This window comes from Danaus plexippus, chromosome 30, assembly GCF_018135715.1.
Source record: "Danaus plexippus chromosome 30, MEX_DaPlex, whole genome shotgun sequence".
NCBI classification, from domain to species: domain Eukaryota; kingdom Metazoa; phylum Arthropoda; class Insecta; order Lepidoptera; family Nymphalidae; genus Danaus; species Danaus plexippus.
In genome coordinates, this window is record NC_083557.1 from 494,775 (window position 1) to 519,291 (window position 24,517).

Sequence of the window (24,517 nt, forward strand, 5' to 3'; positions counted from 1 at the left end):
GTTATGAGATGTTTACTCAATTATAAAGAATAGATACAAATGGAGATCTGTTTCATTGTTTTTTACGTGCTTACATATCAATAAATACATATTACAAAACATAGTCTCTCGCCGCGTCTGTCTGTCTGTATGTTCGCGATAAACGGAAAAACTACTGCACCGATTATCAAACAGTTATCACTTCCGATAGCGTGATTCTCGAGGAAGGTTCATCATCGTAATCATCATCAGACTATCGGGTCCACCGCTGAGCAAAGGCCTCTTTCTCGCATGGAGAAGGTTAGAGCATTAATCACCACGCTTGCTCAAGACGGGTTGGCGATTTCAATCTTATAATTTGAAATTATAAGACCAGGTTTCCTCACGATGTTTTCCTTCACCGTCCGTCAGTGGTGTCTAAATACTCTTAGGAAGTACATATGATTCGGAAAAGATCGCATTGGTACTTGCCAGGTTTCGAACCCGCGCCCTCACGTGTGAGAGGCGGGCCTTTAACCTTCAGGCCACCACGACGAGGAAGATTCTAGTATATAATTTGTTAAGTTTTTGTATTTACTTGTGTGTACATTAACGATATTTGTTGAAGATGTCGGGCATACATGACCCGTCTGAGAGCTTTTAACGAAAACGCTGCCTTAATTCTTTAAGATATAACAAAACAATGTATGGTGGAATTGTGTATCTTATATAGGTCTACAGAAAAGTCCGCGGAGACATATGTCTATACCTTAAGGACAACATACTATATCCATTTTACAACTATTAAAAATTGGCATTCCTGATAGTCTAAGATCCCGCTGCAGGATTGGTGTGCTCATCGACTTTATGTTTACAACCAAATTTTTATGTTTATTTATAGTTAAGAGAATATATATTTACTAGGGTGCCTATCAAAATTTGACCGCCATTATTTTTAATTAAATTATTTTTAATTGATTTTTGTTAAAAAATTTCGTTTATTTATTTTTTAAATAAAATAACGATTTCAACGTTGATTATATGCAGACTTGTCGGGTAGGCCGTAGGATGTATAAGTAAAAGCCTTATTAAAACTGCTTGCTCCACAGACGTGAGCTATCACGGCTATGAAATAAAAGCGGTCTCGTACAAGTGTCGTCATAATGGGGGAGAGCTTAGTAGTCTTTGAAGTAATTTCTGACAAACATCAAAGTATTTAATTACTATAAAAATGAACCAAAAAAAATTGTTAGTAGTTTTGTTCGTGAAGATAGTCCATTTTGTAAATTCTATGGGATATTTTTCTTTATTTAATGTATGTGTCATTGTTCCAGGCGTGCGGCCCTCCGATTCAGCTGGAGCCTGTGGATCTTAGTCTGAAGAGACGCAATAAAATTGGTGAGTAGATTACCATATGAGGTTTCGCGGTCTTTCTGACGCAGATGTTGGCTAATGGGAGTTTAAATAAAGAATTTATAGCCACAAGCTAGTTTATTAAAAGTTTAGTTGATTTAGAAGCATTAATAAGATTTCTCTAGATGGAACAATCAGTCGGGATCTGTTATTGAAATGAAATTAAGGTTTTTCGTATATTCGCGTTTTTCATTCGCTTTTCATGACGTTTTTATCTCGTGGTCACGGATGATGCAAAGGAACCGAAACGTCGGGAGTATGTAGGCATAAAATGAAACAAAAACGCGTAGTATGCCAAAAAACCTTAGCCCAATATCGATGAATTCATGTAAAAAACTTAATAATGGTTACGAGATGTCCCATTGTATGTCATTAGTGTACATCATGTTGCCCATCACCATGCTCCCAAATATAAGAAATACCCGCGAATTCTGATAAAAGTTCAATGAACCCAACACCGAAGAATTAGATCGTTCGCTTCCTTAATTTCTAGTACATAAGGTCTGGTTTTCTACAAATGTCCATTGAGTTCAATTTGTCACAACCGTAAACTGTTTATACGAAACTAATATTTTTTTTGGATTATTACGAGTATTTTTAAAAACTACATAATCCGGACGTTCCGCTTACTTTGCAGCAACCGTGATCACGGGCAGACGAGACGTCTCTCGTTATGTAGTTTTTAAAATAATAAAATACGCGTAGTAATCCGAAAAATATTAGTTTCATTGAAATTAATACACGCGAAAGTCTGAGATCTGATTATGAAGTGCTTGTTAATCAATAGGAGAAGAATTCATGCATTTTTTTGTTTATGTGATTTTGCTTCAGAAAAAATTACATGTAATTAAAAAATTGTTTAACAATCAGTAACGCCATCTGTTATCTATATAATGACATCGTACAGAACACGTTAAGTATGGCGTTTTCCAGCATCAACTACACGGAATAAAGTGATAAATTATAGCACTCGTTTTAGACCGATCTATAAATGATTTATGTTGCAAATATCATTGATATCTAATGTTTAGCTTTTAAGTTACAACGTAGCAAACATCTGCAGAGCCATCCGGACGTAAATGTCACGTAACGTTTAATTTAAACTATCCACCCAATGAATTACATATAACAGAATATTTTTATTAAATATAGAATTTTAAAGAGTATCCAAAGTTACATAATTTTCCTATTACGTGAAAATCATCATGTCATGAGTGAGGATACGTCGTGATGATACAAGAAAAGCTGCAGTCGATGACATGGGTGGGGCGAGTCATGAAAAGTCGAGGTCGTATAGACGACGCGGATGTTGGGCAGGATGTTGCGTAAGGTTGCGATAGTTGTTCGCTTTTTGTTCTACGGGCGTATTAATCACGCTCACATTGATGACATTTTAAAATACTCTACGACGATGATAGTAGATTTAAATTATGATAAATATATAGTAAAATCTTATCCATATATTATTTTTCAAACTTGTTGTAAATAACTTAATCGTGGAGCTAGTACCAAAGTTTTGGAGAAAAGAGAAACATTTGAGTTAGACTGCGGTGAGTGTAATAGGGATAGACTTTCTTCATTTTAATTAGTTATGAAAGAATAACACTAGATGTCGCTGATAATATTTCACAATATCCCGCTATGTGTGCGACAGCGCCATCTGTTGTGTTTCACAAAACAATAACTTGATATGTATTTACTGGCAATATTTTGTTAATATTCATATTAGTTGTTTTGATGATGTCTTAGTGTTAGTATGTCGGATGGTGTTAGGTTTTAAAATCTTGTTTTAATCGGATATATTTAGAGATTATGAAATATATATTTTTTAGTAAATTAAAGTCTTATTAGTCTTCTTCTTCTTAGGGAGCATTCAAATATCTATAAATTATATTTTTTACCGTAATCGAATATATAATTATTTAATATGTCCGCTATATACAGATATATAGAGAGTTGTTATATAGAAAATTTTATTTAAATAGAATAATATGATGCTAAAAATTATACTTCTTAGACGTAAATCTATTTATAGAAAAAAAATGAGCCTTTGTAAAAAAAATATTGTTAAATTATATATATATATATATATATATATATATACATCGAATGCTAACATATATTCTAGCAATCACTATTATTAGTTATGTACAATTAATAATAAAACTATCTATAATAGATTTTTTTTATCTATATCAAATTCCGCAACTCAGATAATGTAATTTTTTAATTTAATTTAAAATTCAAAAAGGATAAACCTCAGTGGTACTAAGATAAACATTGATTTTATATCAGTGTAAGCATATTCGTGAAATTTAAATATAGATTAGATAATAATTTACAAAAAGAATTTTCGTCCCGAGCAGGATTCGAATCTGTGACCTACGTAATGTCACATTACAGCACTCCTAACCACTTTTCATAGGTATGACGTATTTGATTTCGCTCGTATCTCAAAATTGATAATGAAGTTACCATTCTCGATGGTGTTTTTGCAAAAAAATAGGTCAAAATTAGGAAATGTTCAATGTTGTAAGTAGTATTGGTCGGTGAGCAGATTACGTGACATAATTTTAATTAATACAGGGCTATAGTGAAAGGTTAATATAATGAGGCATGACCATTAATGTCTGATTGTGTGTGTGTGTTTGTGTCTATGATATAAACACATAAAAATAACTTTTAATCACACGTTAAATTAATCTTTAATTCCTACATTAAATCTCATAAAATCACACAAATATAGGTAAAGAATAAATAAAACTCTAGTTCTCTGTTTATTTCGCCTCAGCTATGAAACGGCCGAATCGATTTTCTTGTGATTTTTATCTCCAGATAACTGATGTAATTGGAAGTGACATAGGCAAGTTAATTTGGAACTTTAAGATTATATATTAAGTTAAACGATTTAAAAACTAATGTTGCCTCTGGCCGTATATATATATATATATATATATATAGCATATCGTTTGATCTGTAACACTGTACAGCGTATACACGAAGCTACCATATCTAGACTTGTTACAAAACGACCTATTTACCGCAACAACTACAACACTCTTGTTAAACGCTAACAACTCTCCAGTTACATGATTTATTCTACACTAAGATGCTTTGTTGCAGTCGCTGTTGATAGTACGTATTATATATAAATGACTAGGTTTAACCGACTTTAAATATGATTGATATCCGTTTGTTAATATAATATAATATATATAATTATATTTATAGCAATGATACGTTTTATGAAACAAATTTTATAGATTTAGAAGCTTTTATACTGAATATTCTTTGATCGAAACTGTCCTAAGTATTTTTTCTATACAATAGTTTTTTTTTTACACATGCTGGTGTCTGTCATTGGCTTTGTACGTTAGCTAATACCACGACATATATATGGGGTATAATTCTACACGTTTTTGCGTTCCCCGATATTTCTCGTCACACAACACACGAAGGTTTTCCACGTTTCCCATTTAATCTACGTTAACTAATAATGAAAAACTATTAAGGCTCCGTTTGTGACGATGTCAACTCGGTGTGACTACCCCAATATTTTATGTAATAAAAAAATTTACATGCATTTCACCCCCCAAATTAATAATTAAATTTAGTCAGGATACAGAATCATTAAAGTGTCTAAGTTCTGGAGAAAGGTGCAGTCTACATAACAGCTTAAACTATTTTCAAAATTGTTCACACCATACGGGAATGAAACTTTTAACATCCGCAACATTGTTGAATCTGAAACCTCTGGATTCGTTCCAGAACATCCAGATGTTGCGGTAATATTATCAACTCCAGCAAACCAGAACACACCTGGATTGTAGGTACTCACGATATCCCTCACTAGAAACTAACTGTCAACAATTTGGAGACCTTCCGTGTGATAGTACAAGTGGTGAAGGCTTAAGCGAGTTCAACCAATGTACTGCTCGAGCCAGCACACGTCTGCTTAATTGGCAAACTACGTATTTCACATTCCCAAGTTCGAATCCGCTCGCGTCGATACATAAATCATTATTTTCTATCTATTCGAGTTTTTGATGTAATCTACGCCAAAAAAAATAAAATATTTTAAACCCAAAAAGATGTTTTTATTAAAATTATCGTCTAAAAATACAGACAGCATAAATAAAATCTCGATTATCCATATAGTGTCCAGAGTATTCAGTATATTACTGATGAAAGTATTTAATGATATCAAATTATCGCACAACCAAGTCACGCTACACCTGGTAGTGCTGTAAACACGTGCGTACTCTTGCAAAATTCCAGCAGTAAATGATTTTCGTGTGCTAACAAGCGGCCGTCAGTTTGGGCATGTTGTTGTTACCTTACATTTGATGTCGTTTCTCGATACGCCCGGAATTTCAATTTGCATATATCGTGATAGCTGCCATCATTATAGTCTATTAGATTTAGGTTGTGTGTACGTCTGTGCAGATTAATATCTTAACGATCCAGCTATAAATCGACTGACCGCGTCTCGGATTTGCCTGTGGATTTAGCTAGACAGATTTAGTTTAGGTTTCCTTTAAATGTTCGGTGATTATTTCGTGACAGCAAGACATACATTTATATGTCGGCTGACTGAAGCCTATCTCAGATAGAAAGTTTTTTTTAAATATAACTTTTAAAATCTTATCACCTTAAATAAAAGGTACATGGATATTTACTTATAATTAATTATTTTATTTCTATATATAAATATCGCTATTATATATACTCTTGCTTATATATCTCACTGGTATCTAGTAATTTTTGTATATATTTCTTTATAACTAACTCCGTAACTACAGTTTAATTTCATCGTAACGAAAGTAAGTGTTCGTTAATATCAACAATTGAAGTAATAAATTAATTTAAAAAACTAATTTTTAAATGTAAGTACATTAAAACGGCAATTTGAGACGTATCGTTTTAATAGTATAAGGTATAATTATATTTAAAATATTTCTGTTATACTGAGAATTGATAGTTTTTTCACTGTTAGTGTCCCGATGCTATACAACCCTCACTATCCTTAGATATGTGTACGATAAATGAAAGAATTTTTCAAAACGAAACCAGTATGTTTACTCCAAGTTTGCATATCAAACTACACTCCGCTCGTTAATACTTTCTCGTTCATATCTTCGCATATTATGAGACGAAACCTCTCATCATTCCATGGATTCACCGTGCTGGTGCCGGGTCCATTGCTGCAGGGAGAGGAGCTTCAACAGTGACTGGGACTTGCGACCCAGGTGTAGGTTTAAGGGGCCCTTATCTAACGCGTTAAACGCTCACCTCCACCGTCCAAGCTCCTCTCTCTGCCTCACAAAATTTTAAACGAACCTACCAGTTCTGCCTTCGAAGTACGTTCCAAGAATGAAATGATGTCAGTTCTGGACAGTCCCAAGTCTTTTAGTAGGTTGTAGAGAGATTTATCTCTTTTACCTCTGGCTCCCTCTTACTATTTTAATTGAATGAAAAACTAGAAACGCATATTATGTAGTGTCGGTGGAAACTTTAGTTAAGCCTACGATACTTGAGATTATCGTGTAAGCCACCAAACTCATTGTCTTTATTAGTATATTTGTAATGGTCCCTTAAACTCCGGAGAAACAATCTCCAAATCACTTTTATACGTCTCGTTCGAATAGCTACAGGTTAATGTCTAAATTTGTGTTTTATGTGTGTATGTTTGTAATCAATAAACTCGAAAACTACTCTGAGTATTTCAAAGTACCTCAACATTTAGAAACAACAGCCTTAGTAACTTATGGGCTAACTTATGGGCTTTAATTATAATCTCTCTCAGTTGATATTAAATATCAAATTTAAAAAAAATAACAAATTCGGATTGTAAGTAAAAAATATATATATATAATACTAGCGGTCTATACATACATATATATATATATATATATATATATATATATATATCTGAGAGTAGACCGACCATCAACGCTACAGTTGTCTAGTGTTGTCCCGTTACTGCATCTATGAATTTTATCTATCGATATATATTCTTACTTAACTTTCACAAACATCATTGATTTATACAGCCTTTGACACGTATTTCTCATATATTTTGTACAAATTTCAATTTCCTACGCCGTTTTAATAATCAATTTTGATATAATAAAATTTTATTTGATAAATCATTACGGTTCTGATGGTTTCGCGGTTAGTGTAAACGCAACTTTTAATTTAATAAAATCTGTCTATCGATATAAAATGTAAGTCACGTCACTAGCTATGAGCGGCGTGTTGATTTACTTAGAAATGGAGTCAGTAGTAGCTAAGTGCTGACCGGGTTTAAGGTCAGAGGTCATCTTATATATATATATATTCTTTATATTATGTTGCATAATGTTTATCTTTGTCCCGGGACCTGTTTAGTATAAATAGTTAAATCAGGTATCACAGACGAACATACATCTGTATATAGCTCAAGCCCGTGGCTTCGTCTGCGGTGCGTTTATGAACCAGCCGGCAGCGCAACTATGAGCTACGTATCTATACTATATAAATAAATTAAATTCTGCTGCCTATCTGTCTGTCTGTCTGTCTGTCTGTCCCATTATCAGCTTCCCGCTAAGCTTGTATGAAAGTAAATACGACACGTACAGCAGAAAAGTAATTTTCAAATCGTTTATCTGTTGGTTCCGTCGGATATACGGAACGGTATGGACAGTATAAGGAGCATCTTTAGTTAAATTTTAACCGACTTCTAAAACGAGTTAGCAGTCAATTGAACTCTATAATTGTTACGTTGTTTGTCCTTTAACTATAAACTGGATTGTAGAATTATTTTTAGTCACATCGTCAACGAGCTAGGATCTGACGAAGGGGTCCTCGAGATACCGAATTAAACCTCGCAGAGGTCAACACGCGTATCAAAAAAAGGCTATAATACGCGGACAAAGCCGCGGTCGAATGCTTGTATATAACAGCTACATAGACGAGTTCCCGCAGGAACAACATGGCGTATATTAATATATTATATACTTTGTTTACTCTGATATATAGAAAATATTATAGTGACGTATCATTGTAATCCATTCAGTAGTTTTTGAGTGTTGGTGTAACAAACAAGTGTACTTACTATATATTGAATCCTCACCTCCTGTTCATGCACAGCGTGGTCTTGGTTCTTAGATACATCGTAACAAACGTACAAACAGACACACACACACACACATATATATATATATATATATATATATACACCTTATGAATTATTGATCCAAGTCCACATTATGCAGTTCTAAGCGACACAAATTATTCCTATGCTCACTATTTAGTACCTTGTTGGATAATATACAGATGTCACGCTGATGGGAGGAGCGGAAAGCGTTTATTCGTTGCTTCATGATCATTGTTACGTTGAAGTTTTCATTTTTATTTACGTCTATGTGCAATACGTAATGATTATTTATTATATTTATATATATTTTATACTGTAATCGCCAAATCCCTGTGTGTGACCTCACCATTACAAATATTAAGTTATAAATAAACTTCCTATCTCTAACAAGACGATTTATCCGTGTAATACTGTGGGTCGGTTTTGCAATGACATTATAACAACGCCATCTATCGACGAGTGCGCTAAATTAGATTCAGTTTTGAGTTATTATAAGACGTTGAATATTACCTTATACTTAAAACTTCATACCTATTTACGTATATTGATTTAACATAGAAGTTATATACATATATCTATATATATAAATGGACAATATTATATAATACTTTTCATTATATATTAATTCTTATAAAAGTAGTGCATTCACTATTGAGACGACTCGACTTTCTCTAAATCTAACGAAGCGTTTGTTCCAATATTCGATCCCAGTTTAAAGCCATACAAAATATGCCTTCGCTAAATCCATTAACGCAACAAGCGCTGGTCGTAGTCAAAGCAAGGCTATACTATATTTACGTTAAGTGCAAACCTTAACGTAAATATGGTATAGCCTATAGTCTTTTTCACCTATAGTCTTTTTCGCCTAAAAAAATCTTTAAATTTTAGCTAACATTCTACTGAATATATATAAATTTGTTTGACCTAAAGAAATAATATTCCGACGAGCTGAGAACTCTCTTTTTTTAAGTCGGTTAATAGAATTTTATTAATATAAACGCTTCTTTGTAAATGTGTCTGAATGTAGGCACGGCGTAGGATATTATTAGAGTTGTATTTGTCCGTGTTTGTTCCCGGTAATCTCTGAAATGGCTTGACCTATTTCGATGCGACTTTTACTGTTATGTACCATTCACAGTAAGGAGTGATATGGACTGATTTTATTTTATAAATTTTTATATGTTATTGTATTAATATATAAATGCCTCAGGTGATAATTAATTCTGGCTAACAATTTTACAAGCAATCATTCGTATTTTACAGATATACTAACGAATATAATAAAATTTTATATAAATAGATTTTTTTATTATATTTTCGGGATATTTAATAGATTGATCCGGCATTCTCATCGGCTTTATTTAGCGTAATGTATTTCCTTTCACGTTTTGCTTGATTTTTTTTTTCATTTTGATACGAATAATTTTTTTCACTTGTGGAATCGACGTAACTTTCAAAAACTTTTATTATATGATAATAGATTAGATACTAGATTTATAGATTTTTATTGGAATCTCGTAGAAAGACTTAAAAAAAATACATACATATATTTATATTTATATATTATTTGAGAGAAACATATTATATCTTTGTCTGTGTTAGAGCCTTAAGATAAGGATCTATCTATTAACTCTGTTACAGTATCTTGGACATCCCACTCCGGTCAGACGATCTATAGTTAAACGCACAGTTAAATGTAACATTAAGTTTATAAATCAGAACTTAACTATTAGTTTATGAAAGGGTTAACAAAAGACTATTTTTTATTTAACAAATACATTGATTTATATATGTATAAATTCTTGTAAATGTTAAACTTATAGTCTGTCTGTCTGTCTGTTCGCGATAAACGGACAAACTACTGCACCGATTATTATCAAACAGTTATCACCACTCGATAGCGTGATTCTCGAGGAAGGTTTTAGTATATAATTTGTTAAGTTTTTGTATTTACTTGTGTGTACATTAACGATATTTGTTGAAGATGTCGGGAAAACATGAGCTGTCTGAGAGCTTTTAACGAAAACGCTGCCTTAATTCTTTAAGATATAACAAAATAATATATGGTGGAATTGTGTGTCTTATATAGGTCTACAGAAAAGTCCGCGGTGGCATATCTCTATACCTTAAGGACAACATACTATATCCATTTTACAACTTTTAAAAATTGGCATTCCTAAAGCGTTTATTGGAAAGCTATTTACATAAATCCGGTACTAAGTCTTATCAAAATAAATTACTTTGTGTTCAAGCCTACATCAGTATCTGTAAATTAGTTTTTAAATCATTTAAATCGGGCGTACCATTTGTAAGTTATCATAATATAAGTTTAATAATTCTCAAAATTAAATAGGCTATTTTATATTTTTTGTAAAGAGACTGTGCGAAGCCGGGGCTGGTCCCTAGTTATTTTATATTTATTTATTTATATTTAAGAAGACGGAGTTCTGTTATTCTAAAACATATTTTTCACACTTCTGACTTGTTAAATCTCATCTTGTGAGGATTACACCAATTTTTATCTCAACATCATGTACATATAATAACTTTTTTCTCGATTTTTAAATCATTTATGCTGTGAAAATTAATAGTATTTAATATTAATAAACGCGATCGAAAATATTTGTTTTTCTTATCTCATGGAAGGCGGACATAAAGATCGATTTCTCTGATGCTGTTAATGTACCTATATATATAGTTTTTTTTCTAAGAATTTCGTTTAAAATATATTTCTTTAGACTAACTCTGATTGTATTGTTTATCTAAAATAGTGTCGGTTACAAGTTGTATTTCAATGAACATAGTTTTTTTACCCTCGCGTTTCGTGAGCTACATGCGAGCGTGCGTGTGTCACGCGAATCACTGTTCTATGCGATACTTCCGAACTGTTCGTTAAAACGGGCGGTTGCACGTCATGCGTCAGAATACGTCACGGAGCCCAGTTAATAATTACAGCCAAGCACGAATCCTTAGTACTTTTCATGACGTCCTCGTACCTTAACAGCGAGTGTTAGACCTTCTCACTTAAAATCAGCGAGTATTCTTACAGTGTTTGTGAATGGATTACGTTAAAACTATCCGTGTGTAGTAATGTTGTTTATTAATACTAAGGTTAGATATGCACGTATCTGTAAGCACCATGAATGAAACTGCGATCTTTCTATTCCACGTTTCGTTTTCTTGTAGTTTTAAAGTATTAGTATGTATTATTTTTCTAAATGCATTCCCACCACTCAGCAGCCAATACTATTTAATCTTTGTTCCACATCTACTCTATTCTTCGACATATTTATGATAGTAATAATTAAAAGAAATACGTATAGAATTTAGATATTGTTTGATTAGTTAGAGACAGGAGCGTGGGGTTAGAGAGTGGAGGTGAGCGTTTAACGAGCGTCAGGTTACACGTTTAACGACATACACCTGGGTCGCAAGTCCCAGGCGCTGTTGAAGCTCCTCTCCCTGCATCGCGAATTCATGGAATACTGAGAATTTTCGTCTCGTATAGCAACGTCATCAGATAACTCGTCTGCTACCAGGTGTGTTCTGGATCACGCCAGGAGCTGATGTTCCTTCATCAGTCTCCTATACAAACCTGTTGCCCCGGCGATGTTTATAAAATTTTCAATGTATACATATATTCGATTGCAAAAAACAAAAATTAATTCCAAACGATCAGTAGACCTAAGCTTACAGAACGCTGTTTAAGTGATTTTGTAATTGTTAATATTTAATAAGTTAAATTATTATTATTTTTTTATTTAAAAGGCGGCAAACGAGCATAGATAGGGCCTCTCTGACGGAGGTGGTACCGTCGCCCATAACATCCACAACATAAGGGATGTTGCGAATACGTAGCCGACGTTGATTGTTTGAGAGGGAGAGGAGATTGTGGGAAAAGGAAAAGGCAACCGTCTCCCTCACTCATCGGTCGAAACGCCATTAAAGGCTACTTCACGCCGATTCCCTGTGAGAGGGTGGTGCTTCCCCGGTGGAGCCAGCCCATGTTCGGACTGCAGTAGCTGGACCACAGCTATACTCTACCGCCATAAAAAATTAAAGAGAAACATAATTTTTACTTTAAATTGTACTAAAACATAACAACATTGAAACCGCTGAACCGCGAGGCCAATTGACATTATAACAAATAGGTATTTTATTATCACTGTAATAAAATATATGTATGTATTTATTTGTCTCCTACAGCGTCTTCAGCGACGTCTTCTAAGGTCAGAATGGAGGAGGCAGATTCTTTGGATTGGAGCGAGTAAGTTCCACATATACATACAATTCCTAGTAAAACATATTAATATATATCAAATTTTTCAATATTTTTGAAAGTTTTTTGCTTATTTCATATAAATGTCAGGATATAAATAATGTTTGATGAACTCGCTCAATTCCATGTAAAACGGATATAATCTGTGATCAGTATGATGTAATGATTCATTAAAAAATTCAGCCGAAAAGACTTAAATTTCAGCAAGAAAATTAGAATGAATCGTCTCATTCACAGGTCAAGCCCTGAATCAGTCAGGATTAAGAGAGGTCCGGGTCTGAGGAGCGCCAGAAAAGTTAAGAATGCCATCAGGTGAGTACTTATAAGATTTACTTCGCATCGTCTGTCCGTGATCCTGGTTGCTGTAAAGGAACCGAAGCGTCGTGATTGTTTCTATATAAAATAATAAAAAACCCGTAGTATAAAAAACTTAGTTTCGTTAAAACGCGTTCAAGGGAAAATCTTAGATACTATTAGTTTCTTTACTATTAAAATGATGGAAAAATATACATAAATGTCTGTCAAATATCGACTTTTATGGAATATTTAACCCAAGTCCAGGATTATGTCCTAAAATATAAATCAAATTACCCAAGAAGATACTACCATCCACATACATTGATAATACGTTTTTCCAATAACCACTGAAAATATCCTTTTAAAACCTCAATAAGTCTTATAAACGACATTTGTATCTTGATTCACTCCCAGTATTCTTGTTCAGAGCCAAGTTTCATGGCAGAACTGTTCACATATTTCCAGATTCAAGCAGCAGGACACGCCAACACAGCTGTCACAGTACACGAGCAAACAGATACTCACGCCCGTCATGAATTTCAGCTACCAGCAAATAAAGCCCGCGGGGGATATGAGTTTTTTTCTAAACACGGCCCTACAGAACGCTCTCACAGATTCACTGACAGAACTAAATAAGAAGTACAGAGAAGAGTCAGACGCCAATCAGAATAGGAAAAGGCTTCATAAGTGCGATGTGGCGGGCTGTCACAAGGTTTACACGAAGAGCTCCCATCTGAAGGCGCACAAACGGACCCACACAGGTAGAATTGTACTTTACGTTGCCATAAACGACAGTTTCAGAGCATTCTTATAAAGTATCCAGAAATAAATATTTTGCAGACCAAAAAAAAATGCTGCTAAAAACTGGTTTAATATGAAAAAAAAAATTACAAAAAAAAACTTACCGCCAGAAAAAAATATACAGAAATATTTGAAATTTTTATAAAAAAAAATTGCCAAAATAATCATTTTGTCTATTACGATCTATGACCAAAGATCGCACGTTTTATTATATAACTCAGAGAGTGACAGAGAATTATATAATATTGTTTATTATAAAATTATTTCTATATATAATAACATAAAGTGATAAATTTAGGAGAGAAGCCTTACAGCTGCGGCTGGGCCGGATGCAACTGGCGCTTCGCCAGATCTGACGAGCTGACTCGACACACTCGCAAGCACACGGGACATAGGCCCTTCTCATGCCCGTTGTGCCGACGGGCCTTCGCTAGATCTGATCATCTAGGACTCCATATGCGGAGGCACTGACACACCGGCACATGTTCCATAGATTGACCGGCACTTGTAGATTGTGTGGCACAAGTTCACATAAGCTGCAAATAGATTGATTATATAGTTTTGATTTTATATAAAGACTAGGTAGCTGTAATTTTTATTTGAATTATAGTTATTCTAGATTTAACGGCACAATTTTCGTAATATTTAACTCATCGCTTAACGACCTGTTGTATTTACAAGAGAGTATCAACGGACTAAATAAGACCCAGTAGAAAATCAAATATTATTATAAAAAATAGAGATTTTGAAAAACTACTTTGATATAATGAAATTATATAATATATTATGTAGTTTTATATGGGAATAAGATTTGTAACTTTCTTAGAGAAATATATACCGCGTGAGAGCTGAGACAATCTTGACAACGCGGCACATTCTATATAGACTGGCACAAGACATAAACTAATCTATTATGACAATAAATTTACAACTATTTTTATTCTCGATTGGTTATAGATATATAGTTTATCTAGTTGAATTTAAATCTAGATAGGTTTAACTAGTTTGACATATGTCTGTTATATCACTATGAACGAATACCGTCCTCTAGATCCTATGACATGGTGCTCTATGATGAGGTTTAGATTAATTTAATGTTTAACTAATCAGAATTAAGTACCTGCTATCATAGATGCCGCTAGATAAGGTGGCATAATGTTAATTAAGTGCCGCTAGATAGCCCGGCATAATTTTTATCATGTGCCGCTAAATACAGCGGCATTATTTTTACACTTAGGGCCAGTAAATATACATTTTTATTATATTATATTATATTTAGTACGACTGTAAGTTTGTGTGCTCAAAAAAAAAATTTTTAATCGTTCCGATACAGCGTTACAGGGCGTTAGCAATATTAGGTGTAGAGTATTTTATTTTTATTTTTTTTGATATTTTTTTTGTCCTACATTTTCTATGACATTAATGTTACGTGTTACGTTTTTAAGAGTCTATTAACGTAAGTGTGTATTTTTTGTCGCTTTACGTGTAGCCGTAGACTAGTACGTAGACTAGTTGCGGACGTATTTGCTATTGAGTTGGAGTTTTAATGTACGTTAAGATAAAAAAAGAATTTTTTTGTTCCGTTTTTTTTTCTAATTTAGTTACAATTAAAGAGAAATAGTTTTTAAGCCATGGGTGAAAATTTTGGTCAGTATAATGTTTAATGTATTTTAAGTTAGGTGAGTTGAAAAAAGATAATAATAAAAAAAATAATAATCACGTGATCTCAAAATCGGTTCATTCCTATATTTAACGATTCGATCTCAAAAATATTGTTCTCTTTGCATAAGAAAAAAAACATGAAATTTCTTAGAAAAATATTATTATTAAGCGAGACAACTGAGATGGATCTTGTTATTCCTATAGATGTAAAACCAGCATTTGCCGGCCAGTAAACATATGTCATAGATATATAGATATATATATATTATATTATATATATATTAATAATTTTATGTTAGTCATAAGATATAATACGAAGAATATAATACAGAGAATTCACGACGAACAAAACGAACGAAAAATCGAAAAAAAAATACGAAATAAATTACGATGTTTTTTTTTTTTAAACCAAAAAAAAAAATCACTGCGACGCTACATTTAAATGACTAACACAGTCAGTGACACGCTCAGAGTATTACATGCAGAGCCTTATCACAATCGGGCCAGCAAAAATATGGTTTTTTCTTAAAATTTATACAAAAAAATTTTTCGATGTAATTTTTAAGTCGAATTATTAAACGTGTTAGTAAAAAATCTCTAAAGCGATGTTGTCCAAGTCACAGAACGTCTCGTCCGGAGCGTTGTTCTGACAAACATTCTCAACTTATCGTTTTTTTTTTGTATTTCCATACAACTATTTTGGCTTCCTAATAAATTAGTGCTAAAGCATTTTTGTTTTATTTATAACTTATATATAAACGACACGACTTCGAACCCGCCACCTCCACCAACATCCCCTTGTTTACTCTTCCAACGACGTCGTAGGGCCTCTGCTCTCCAAAACACATTGTGTTCACGATTACAATAATGTACACACAGCTTATAAAAAAGGTGTGATTGGTAGTTCTTAATTATAAGAATGACGCTATTAAAACAAAATTACATATTTTTGAAAGAAAAAGTGGTTAAAAATTAATTAATTCTTAAAATTTTTCATATAAATCATTAATATTTGGAAGTTAACTAAGTTGATTAAGTAGTGTCCGGAACTCAGAAAAATACACATTTACTTTGAGTACTGTTTTTATGTAATAAATATATACGTATTTTAATTAATTTCAATCGCGAGACGGCAACGCTTACGACATCTGAAAATGGGCTTAAAATATAATACTGGTTGTATTCTGACATTGACATACGAGAAGAAAATGTAAAATTATAGTGAGATAAATAATGTAAAATATATATACATATACAATTTAAAAAAAATGGCGTAAGTATGTTAAATAAATATTAATCTCTCATATATTTTTCTATCCAGTCTATTGATTTGTTATAGATATTTTTGATGCGAAATTTAAAAGCTCTGCTAGAGTTATATCACTTCATGAAGTCTTCAAGTCCCAATAGCTAGTCTTATAGACTTATATGATGAAATAACCTCTCGTTGTCATTGTTCCAATTGAGACAGAGTGGTTTGAAGCATAGACAGGGTTTATAGCTTAGATACCTCTGACAGTAAATGCGAGTTTTTCAATCTGAATAAAAGCCACCGAATAATATTTAATGTAAACTTTAATTCCATTAAAAGTTGCGAAGTGTGTCAGCATTGCAACACAGCGGTGAAGTCGGGGGACGGAGCTGTGCATCACGGCAGAAGCTACCACAGGAAGTGCTACAAGTGTTGTGAGGACTTGCAGTTTTATTTGTAATGCGTACGGCGGAACGGTTTTAAAAATATACGGTTTTGGTGTCAGTTAGGCAGATATCAAGTAATTTTCATCTTTTCCTATTAAAAGTTACACTGAAGTATCGTTTTTTAGTCCCTCATTGTTATCAGATCACTGAAATGCATCTGAAAGCTCACGATCATAAAAAATATATAAACGCAAGCACGTAAAACGTCTCATTTTGTTTGGCTAGTTATATTTATCCCATATATTATTTAATTCCTCCTTTAATTTTGAATTCTATAGATTTATTTCCTTGGAGCCAACAATATGGTTCAGTTAGCACACCTTTATCCTAAAAACTTTGGAAACGTCTGTCGTTTTTTTTTCAGTCTCGTAACGAGATATCCTTATCGTCGAGCTAATTAATAGCTTTGACCTGTTTTAATGGAAATGAACCTTCACCTTTCGGAAAGATTGGTCAAACACTAAAGGGTCAAAGTGCAAAAACACGTATTTATTTAAATAAAATCCCAAAGTCTTACATCTTCACGTATTCGTTGTTCGGTCTGAAAGATAACTGGATCATATTAGGAAACAAAAATAACATTCTGTTCATTCTTCTTAAAAATATATTGAACGTCCAAACTAGACGTGTGCAGTGAGACGAATCTACGCAACGCGGAGCTTTTCAAAGGGGTTATATTCTGCAAGAACTGCTCTCAGCGAATATTCGAGGATTTGTCGACGACGAGGAAGAGGGCGAGGCCCAAGAGAAACAGAAACGAGAACAGAGTGCTGGAGATGGCGCAGAATATAACCAGCAGCTCGGAAAAATCGATGGAAGCCAGGTGAAAAGGCTTGGTTAATATCAGTATTTTGTAAAACACCCCTTGACAATACGGTGGTAAGTTGATGAAACGCAAAAGTCTGATAAAATTATTGTCGGTGATTAAATATGCCGTGTTACATGGGCTTAGTATGAGTTAAAAACATGAACGTGGAAGTAATAGTTTGATCATTTCGCAACGATATACGATACGAAAAGAAAAAAACTATATTTACATAGAAAATGGAAAGTGCTAAGAATACAATATATGAATGTTATATTTCCAGCAAACTACCCTCAAGACGGAGCACGCCTATGAATATTAGGACCATAAATACTGTAAGAGAATTTATTGCTTAAATATACATATATATATAGATATATATATATATATATATTACGTTTAGTATATAAAATAAATCATTGACTGGTAAGTGCTGCCATCTTTGGATAGCTAAAGTTATATTCGGAGTTCAAGATGTAAATCAGCCCAAGTAGTATAGGAATTACAAAAATACGAATTAAAATCAGGGAATAAGGTTAATGACACTCAATGGTATAAATACAGGAATTCTGGTCTAACATTAGCTATAATATAATCTAGAATGGTTTCAATTTCATTCAAATCTTTCAAACCATTTCATTTTTGATTTGACACAGAGTAACCGGTTCATAGTATCAATACTATGTAATCGGAATAAAGGTTTTGGTAAAGTGATATTATGTTAGATTATTAAAACATATTATATTTATATTCACAGGACAACAAAGTAAATTTGAAGAAAAGTAGCAACGGTGAGTAATATGAACTGTGTATTGCATTAGTTTTCTGCTTGTTTAATAATTTTTGTAAATAATTTTAGAGCGAGGAACTACGACACTGGTTACCGGAGAACTCTTGAGAAACCTACAATTGCCTGAAAGGTTTTTTTTTCAACCATTTCACATACTATGAAAGGGTTTCATGTTTTATGGTTTCATATCATTTGAGCGCTTTCATAAACCGGTTCATCTTATTTATGTTCATTGATAGTAATATATCTTCCTTGTAGGTTTGATACGGACGCACGAAGCAAGCCAACAAAAAAACAGAAACGCTACAAATATAAAAAGTCTGTGAGTTTATTTTGTATTATTAAATCGATTGTCAGCAGACGTTTGAGACGCTCAGTTATTAAGAATTATCAGAGTAACTATATTATTCTCTCCCTTCAAATGTGCTTTATAAAAAGGGCAGAACTCAATTTCAAAGTAGTCTTTTTATTTGAATAGTTTAATTTAATTTATTTGGTTTTAAAACCCATTTTTTGTTCGTTTCTATAAAAACGTATTCAATACGAGTTTAATAATACACATGACAAAGTCTTTTGTCTAATTTACATATATATGTCGTGACTTGTGGAAGATTTTGTAAAAAATAGGGATAACAGAATGTAACGTCTAGAAAAGACTGAAATTATATAAAAATTTATAAATAAATAAGAATTATTTGTATGAATACAACTTTAAAATTTGATAAACTAACGCTGTGTTATCATAACAGTTTAGTGTTTTTGTTTACGACGTGAGTGACCAGGGCCTCGTTGTAAGCAGTGACTGCTTGTGATAGAACAACATTATCTTCGTTTAGATGTATTTATACTTTACAAAAACCTTGTGAGATACTTTTATATGAACATTATTAATTATTATAGCTCATATCAGTGGTACTTGAAATTACACATTCATTTATTGTAATACTAGCTGTTGCCCTCGCCTCCGCCCGCGTGTTGGTCGCTTTTCGCATAACGATACATATATCAAAATTAAAATTGACCATGACGTCTTTTTCCCTTAACCGATTTTGATGAAACAAAGTATTGACAATGCTCTTAATTATATGTAATCGAACTGTGAAAACCGCGTTCAAATCCACTGAGTAGTTTTGAAGGTATAACGTACCAGACAGACAGATAAACAGAAATTCCAAAAATTGTTTTTTTGGTTTCTATGACTCTTCTTTAATTGCCTCCTATCAGTTTTTTGGTAAAATATTTAATGTACAGACATTCAATTTTTCTGTCTTATTATATGTATAGCGATTAGCAAACAAAATGGTCATGAAGTGAAGTTGAAGTGAACATTTTAATTACTATTATGTATTGCTATTATACGGAAGTTGTAAGAGTTGTGAATGTGTGTGTGTGTGGGTGTGTGTGTGTGTGTGTATGTGTGTGGGTGCGTGCGTGTGCGTGTGTGTGCGTGTGTGTGTGTGTGTCTGTTTGTGAGTTTGAACCATTGGTTTCCACTTTGCCGTACATATTATAAAACCGTGTGCTATAGAAACGAAACTTTGTATGTTATTTTTTACAGAAAAAGCCCTGCAGCGACCTCAGGATAGCAGGTAGTGTGACCAGCGCATTAATATATATCTTTATATATCCATAGCATTAATAATAACATTTTCTCAGAGCTGGGGAAGTCTACGGAGATAGCGCAAATGATTTTAAGAAAATCGGCCATACCCGTCGTCATAAAATCGGAGTAATGATCAAATAAACCAACACATATAACTTTAATTTATATTTATTAAACGTATTTCACGTTAACGTTAACATTTTCAGTTCGCCGGAAATGAATTTCATCGCCAAAAGATCTAAGAGTTTGTGCTTAACCGACGGTTCAGGTATAAATTAAACTAATTCCTCTAGATCCTTAGTCAAAACTTTTGTCATATAAAAAGATTGAGGATAATTAAATACGTTTTGTAATAAACCAAAAGCTAATGTGATCGGAGACTACCGCGAGTATTCATTTAAATAGAAGTAATATTTTTCGTATCATACTAATATTTTAAACAACACACTCGCGACGTTTCGCTTACGTTGTAGTAACCGTGATCACGGGCAGACGAGACGTTGGCGTGTGATACAAAAACTCATAGTACGTCCGATAATATTAGTTTTATTCGAATCAGTAAACAAATATTTAAACATACTAATAATGTCCTCATTCAGAAACGTCCGCTGAACTGCCTCTAAGCAGTTTTGATTCAGGAAACTCCAAGACGCTAAAACCGTGAGTATCATTCAAGGCTTCACACATTATTTTTTCAATTTAACCGACTTGTAAGTAATCGTGTTATGTTTTAATATCTGTGTTGTTTTTTAATAGAAATATGTATTAATAAAATTATAGTTTTCAATTGACATTTAATGTGATTAATGAAGCGACCGACAGTTGCTTGTGTTACAAAAAAAATTGAGCCATCTTCTCCTTCCTGGCAATTTATCCCAGCATTAGCCGGGGTCAGCCTTCCTGCTCAAACTCCTCTACTTTGCACGGTCTTTGAGCCATAATTATATACATATATATGCTTAAAATTCTAATCATCATATATTCCGCTCAATTAGTTCTCCAAATAAAATTAATTTGTACTAAACGAAGACATTTTTAAATTGAGATATTTATTTACAATCACTACCAGTTGTCGTTTCTAACTGTAGTCTTAACGTCAGTCACTAAATATTAGTGTGGCGGGAGCTAAAAAACTGTCAAACTGTCGGTGTCGAGTCAACCACAGGGTAGTTCTAAAACGCTAGTTTTCACCCATACTTCAATCGTATCCTAGCGATGTTATGTTATATAGCAAATATAATATTATTATTTACTTAAAAACAAACGAGTAGGTACTGACTCCATCATTGACCAACCCGTTTATATTAACAAAATCATAAGTATTTTTTTTATTGAAGTGTAGTTTATTACACGATTCATAATTTTCTATGCTATTTAAATTTAGGATCCTGTTCACATAAATATCACCAAAGAGGTTATATAGAGAAAATGTTATTAAAAATAATCGTAATATCTTTTTCAGCCACTGGATGGACAGACGGCTTCGGAGCTTTATTAAGCTCCCATATATAAGTTGTTAGTGTCTCTTTATATATATATATCTATATATAAATGTATAACTTTATATTGAAGGTTTTATGTACATTACAGTCAAGAAGAAGATACTAGCGAAAAGTTCTCTAGTAAGCGCTGTTATGAGCCACGAGAAGACGAAGTAAGTTTAAATGTTTAAATAAATAGTTACTGAACGTGAGATGTGTATTTAAAGCCTTCTTTACATATATATAAAGAGTTATGTTTTTATAAGTAGTTTTTATAATTGTCCTGTTGGATTTCGATATTAGTTTAAGGAAACAGCGCCATCTATGGTCATTGCGACGACTTCCATGTATAAAATATAAAGTCATATTTTTTTTAAAGTATATAACAACCGGGCTGTATGTACATGTCTATAAAATACTAGCTAGCTTCGATCGCTACTTTGTTCTTTTGGAACAGTGGCGTAAACGAAAACGCTTAATTTTTGCTTAAAATATATACATATATGTACTCGCCGTCAGCGCCATCTATCGGCTGTGTCACGTGACGTTCTACTGACAACTGTTATAGCATATTCTTGTGGGATCTATAGGGAATTTAGGGATATATTACACCTATATGTGATTCTGATGTATGATCTATATTATTGCAAAGATTCATTATAAACCATCGCATAGTTTTTCGTGTTAAAGTGTAACAAACAAACACACATCAAATAAACTTTAGACTCTATAATAATAGCAATTTGTACGCGAGTCCGTAAGGACATTGTATATGTTTAGATTCAATTTATTTGACTAGTAATTACGTTTCAGTTGCCTCTTCAATAGAATAAGACGTACTTTTAATGAGGAGATAACGGAGCACCAGCGTAAGATAATGTTTATTTAATACATACCTCATTACTATTATTTCGATCTGCAACTTCAAGAACACTACCAACAGATGTCGCTAGTAATCATGTTGCTATATCAATATTTTGAAAGCAAAATTGTTTTCTCTTATGTTTTTCGTGCCACATATGTCTTTGCATTTAATGTTTTTTCAGTTTTTATATAAAAAAACGTAGAATTGTCAGCGTTTAGGAGGAATATAAGAGAATGTACTAAATCTATTCAACTAAACTTATACGACGTTTCTTTTGACTTATCTGTTATGAACATTAAATTGCTATTTATATTTCAACATTAAATAACGACAAAATTATGAATATCTTAAAATATTTTGCTTAAGATATATATTTTGTCCTTAATCATCTTATTATTATAATGTAATAATTTTGTTATACATGAATGTGGACAGGCCGAGGACTAAAGAAACTGTTCTCGACGATAAATAAAAGGAAAACACAGCATAAGTTGGGCTGGTGAGTGTCAGTGAGGTGGATATTATATATATGACAAAAAAAAGTAAACTTTTGACTTACAACAGGTTGGAGAAGAAGAAAATTAAAAACGGTGTAGAGAACAGGTATGTGGATACTGTAAATATGTTAAAAATTAATTATACGTATATATATATTGTTCAATGTTACAGGAACAACAGCTCAGAATCAAAGTCGTCTGAATCCAAAAGGTTTGCTAAAAAACTTGTAACAAAATAATTTAATCCTAAAAAAAATTAACAAAATCATGTTTCTGTTGGAATAATATTTATTACGTTCGTTAAATATATGTTTTTTTCATTTTAATTTCCTACAGATGTAAACATTTCTACAATTGTCACAGCTATCGCTGTATGAGGGCGCGGGTGATGCAGAGAGCGGGACCCACTGACAGCCAGTGAGATTATATATATATATACAAATATATAAAACTTTGCATATAATAAATGACCCCATAGTTTATTATTTAATAGTGAGCCTAAGCCGTATTCTCATCAAAATCTGACAAATTCAATCCAACCATTTCGGGAAACGCTATACAATAGTAGATATTGTTCGCGACTTTATCTCATAAACTGAGACATTTTATCGAGAGAGAAACTAATGTGTATTTAACATGTTTTTGTTACCAACCGACACCGCCATCTACCGCCTGTGTCGGGTAACTTCATAACTAAAGCCACTACTTGTGCCCTCAAGAACTAGATAGGACCTTAGTATTGACACAGTTTATTCGTATATTGTATTGTATAGTGTAAGTTACGTTGAAAAAATCTGTTCTACGTTTTGTAGATTGTAACATTCTGTGCTTTCACAAATATCAATATGTGCTTATAGGATTTTAAATTCCCAGATTGAGGATGATTCGACAGAAAATAAAGCACTTCATATGCCACGATCTCACGAAGGGGACGCTACGAAGCGGTCAGTATGAGTCTTATATATATATGATGTGTGTATAGTATTTTAATGTCCTAGCTTTTTCATGTATTTCAGGTAAAAAATACATTGAACTATTCGTCTCTCAAGCGTAAAACAAGAACCTGTTGAATAAATTTTGTCTAGTTTAATGCTAATTTTATCATATAAATGCTATTTGATTTGTAAATATGAAATGAAATAATAAAGAATTTAATTCAAATATAAAGACGTGGTTAACCAAGGGTATGAGAAAAATGATAAAATTTTTCCTTAGTTCGGACATGTTAAA

General features: G+C 32.8%; 2 protein-coding genes across 6 annotated transcripts in view; both read left to right on the forward strand.

Annotated features, from left to right (window-relative positions):
• LOC116776635 (Krueppel-like factor 4) overlaps positions 1-16,277 on the forward strand; it is a 30,697-nt gene extending 14,420 nt beyond the window's left edge. For 2 of the 3 annotated variants that reach the window (XM_032669870.2, XM_032669871.2), the window contains exons 5-9: positions 1,293-1,356; positions 12,716-12,776; positions 13,026-13,100; positions 13,551-13,846; positions 14,185-16,277. In XM_032669870.2, the coding sequence (XP_032525761.2) occupies positions 1,293-1,356; positions 12,716-12,776; positions 13,026-13,100; positions 13,551-13,846; positions 14,185-14,357 (669 nt within the window). In that variant the 3' untranslated portion in view covers positions 14,358-16,277. The remainder of the gene's footprint in view (positions 1-1,292; positions 1,357-12,715; positions 12,777-13,025; positions 13,101-13,550; positions 13,847-14,184) is intronic. The other variant, XM_032669872.2, reaches the window with a different exon arrangement.
• Positions 16,278-16,706: 429 nt separating this feature from the next.
• LOC116776618 (uncharacterized) lies at positions 16,707-24,233 on the forward strand. 3 transcript variants are annotated; one of them, XM_061525640.1, is made up of 18 exons: positions 16,707-16,821; positions 17,140-17,234; positions 17,871-18,069; positions 18,335-18,386; positions 18,809-18,842; positions 18,911-18,971; positions 19,100-19,163; positions 20,400-20,430; positions 20,498-20,570; positions 20,651-20,712; positions 21,044-21,104; positions 21,907-21,959; positions 22,035-22,098; positions 23,226-23,289; positions 23,355-23,393; positions 23,460-23,498; positions 23,624-23,704; positions 24,161-24,233. In XM_061525640.1, the coding sequence occupies exons 1-14, from the start codon at positions 16,817-16,819 to the stop codon at positions 23,260-23,262; spliced, it is 891 nt and encodes a 296-aa protein (XP_061381624.1). In that variant the 5' UTR covers positions 16,707-16,816; the 3' UTR covers positions 23,263-23,289; positions 23,355-23,393; positions 23,460-23,498; positions 23,624-23,704; positions 24,161-24,233. The 3 variants fall into 3 exon arrangements, with proteins under 3 accessions (XP_061381624.1, XP_061381623.1, XP_061381627.1); XM_061525639.1 differs by lacking the exons at positions 23,226-23,289; positions 23,355-23,393; positions 23,460-23,498; positions 23,624-23,704; positions 24,161-24,233 and adding an exon at positions 22,739-22,846; XM_061525643.1 differs by lacking the exons at positions 16,707-16,821; positions 23,226-23,289; positions 23,355-23,393; ... (1 more) ...; positions 23,624-23,704; positions 24,161-24,233 and adding an exon at positions 22,739-22,846 and having other exon boundaries at positions 17,189-17,263.
• Positions 24,234-24,517: the final 284 nt, after the last annotated feature.

Bases quoted from the DNA above. Each gene is read 5' to 3' on its own strand.
- LOC116776618 (XM_061525639.1), top strand. The intron at 17,235-17,870 runs GTGAGGACTTGC...CGTCCAAACTAG, and splicing joins CAGGAAGTGCTACAAGTGTT to ACGTGTGCAGTGAGACGAAT. The intron at 20,713-21,043 runs GTATAAATTAAA...GTCCTCATTCAG, and splicing joins GTGCTTAACCGACGGTTCAG to AAACGTCCGCTGAACTGCCT.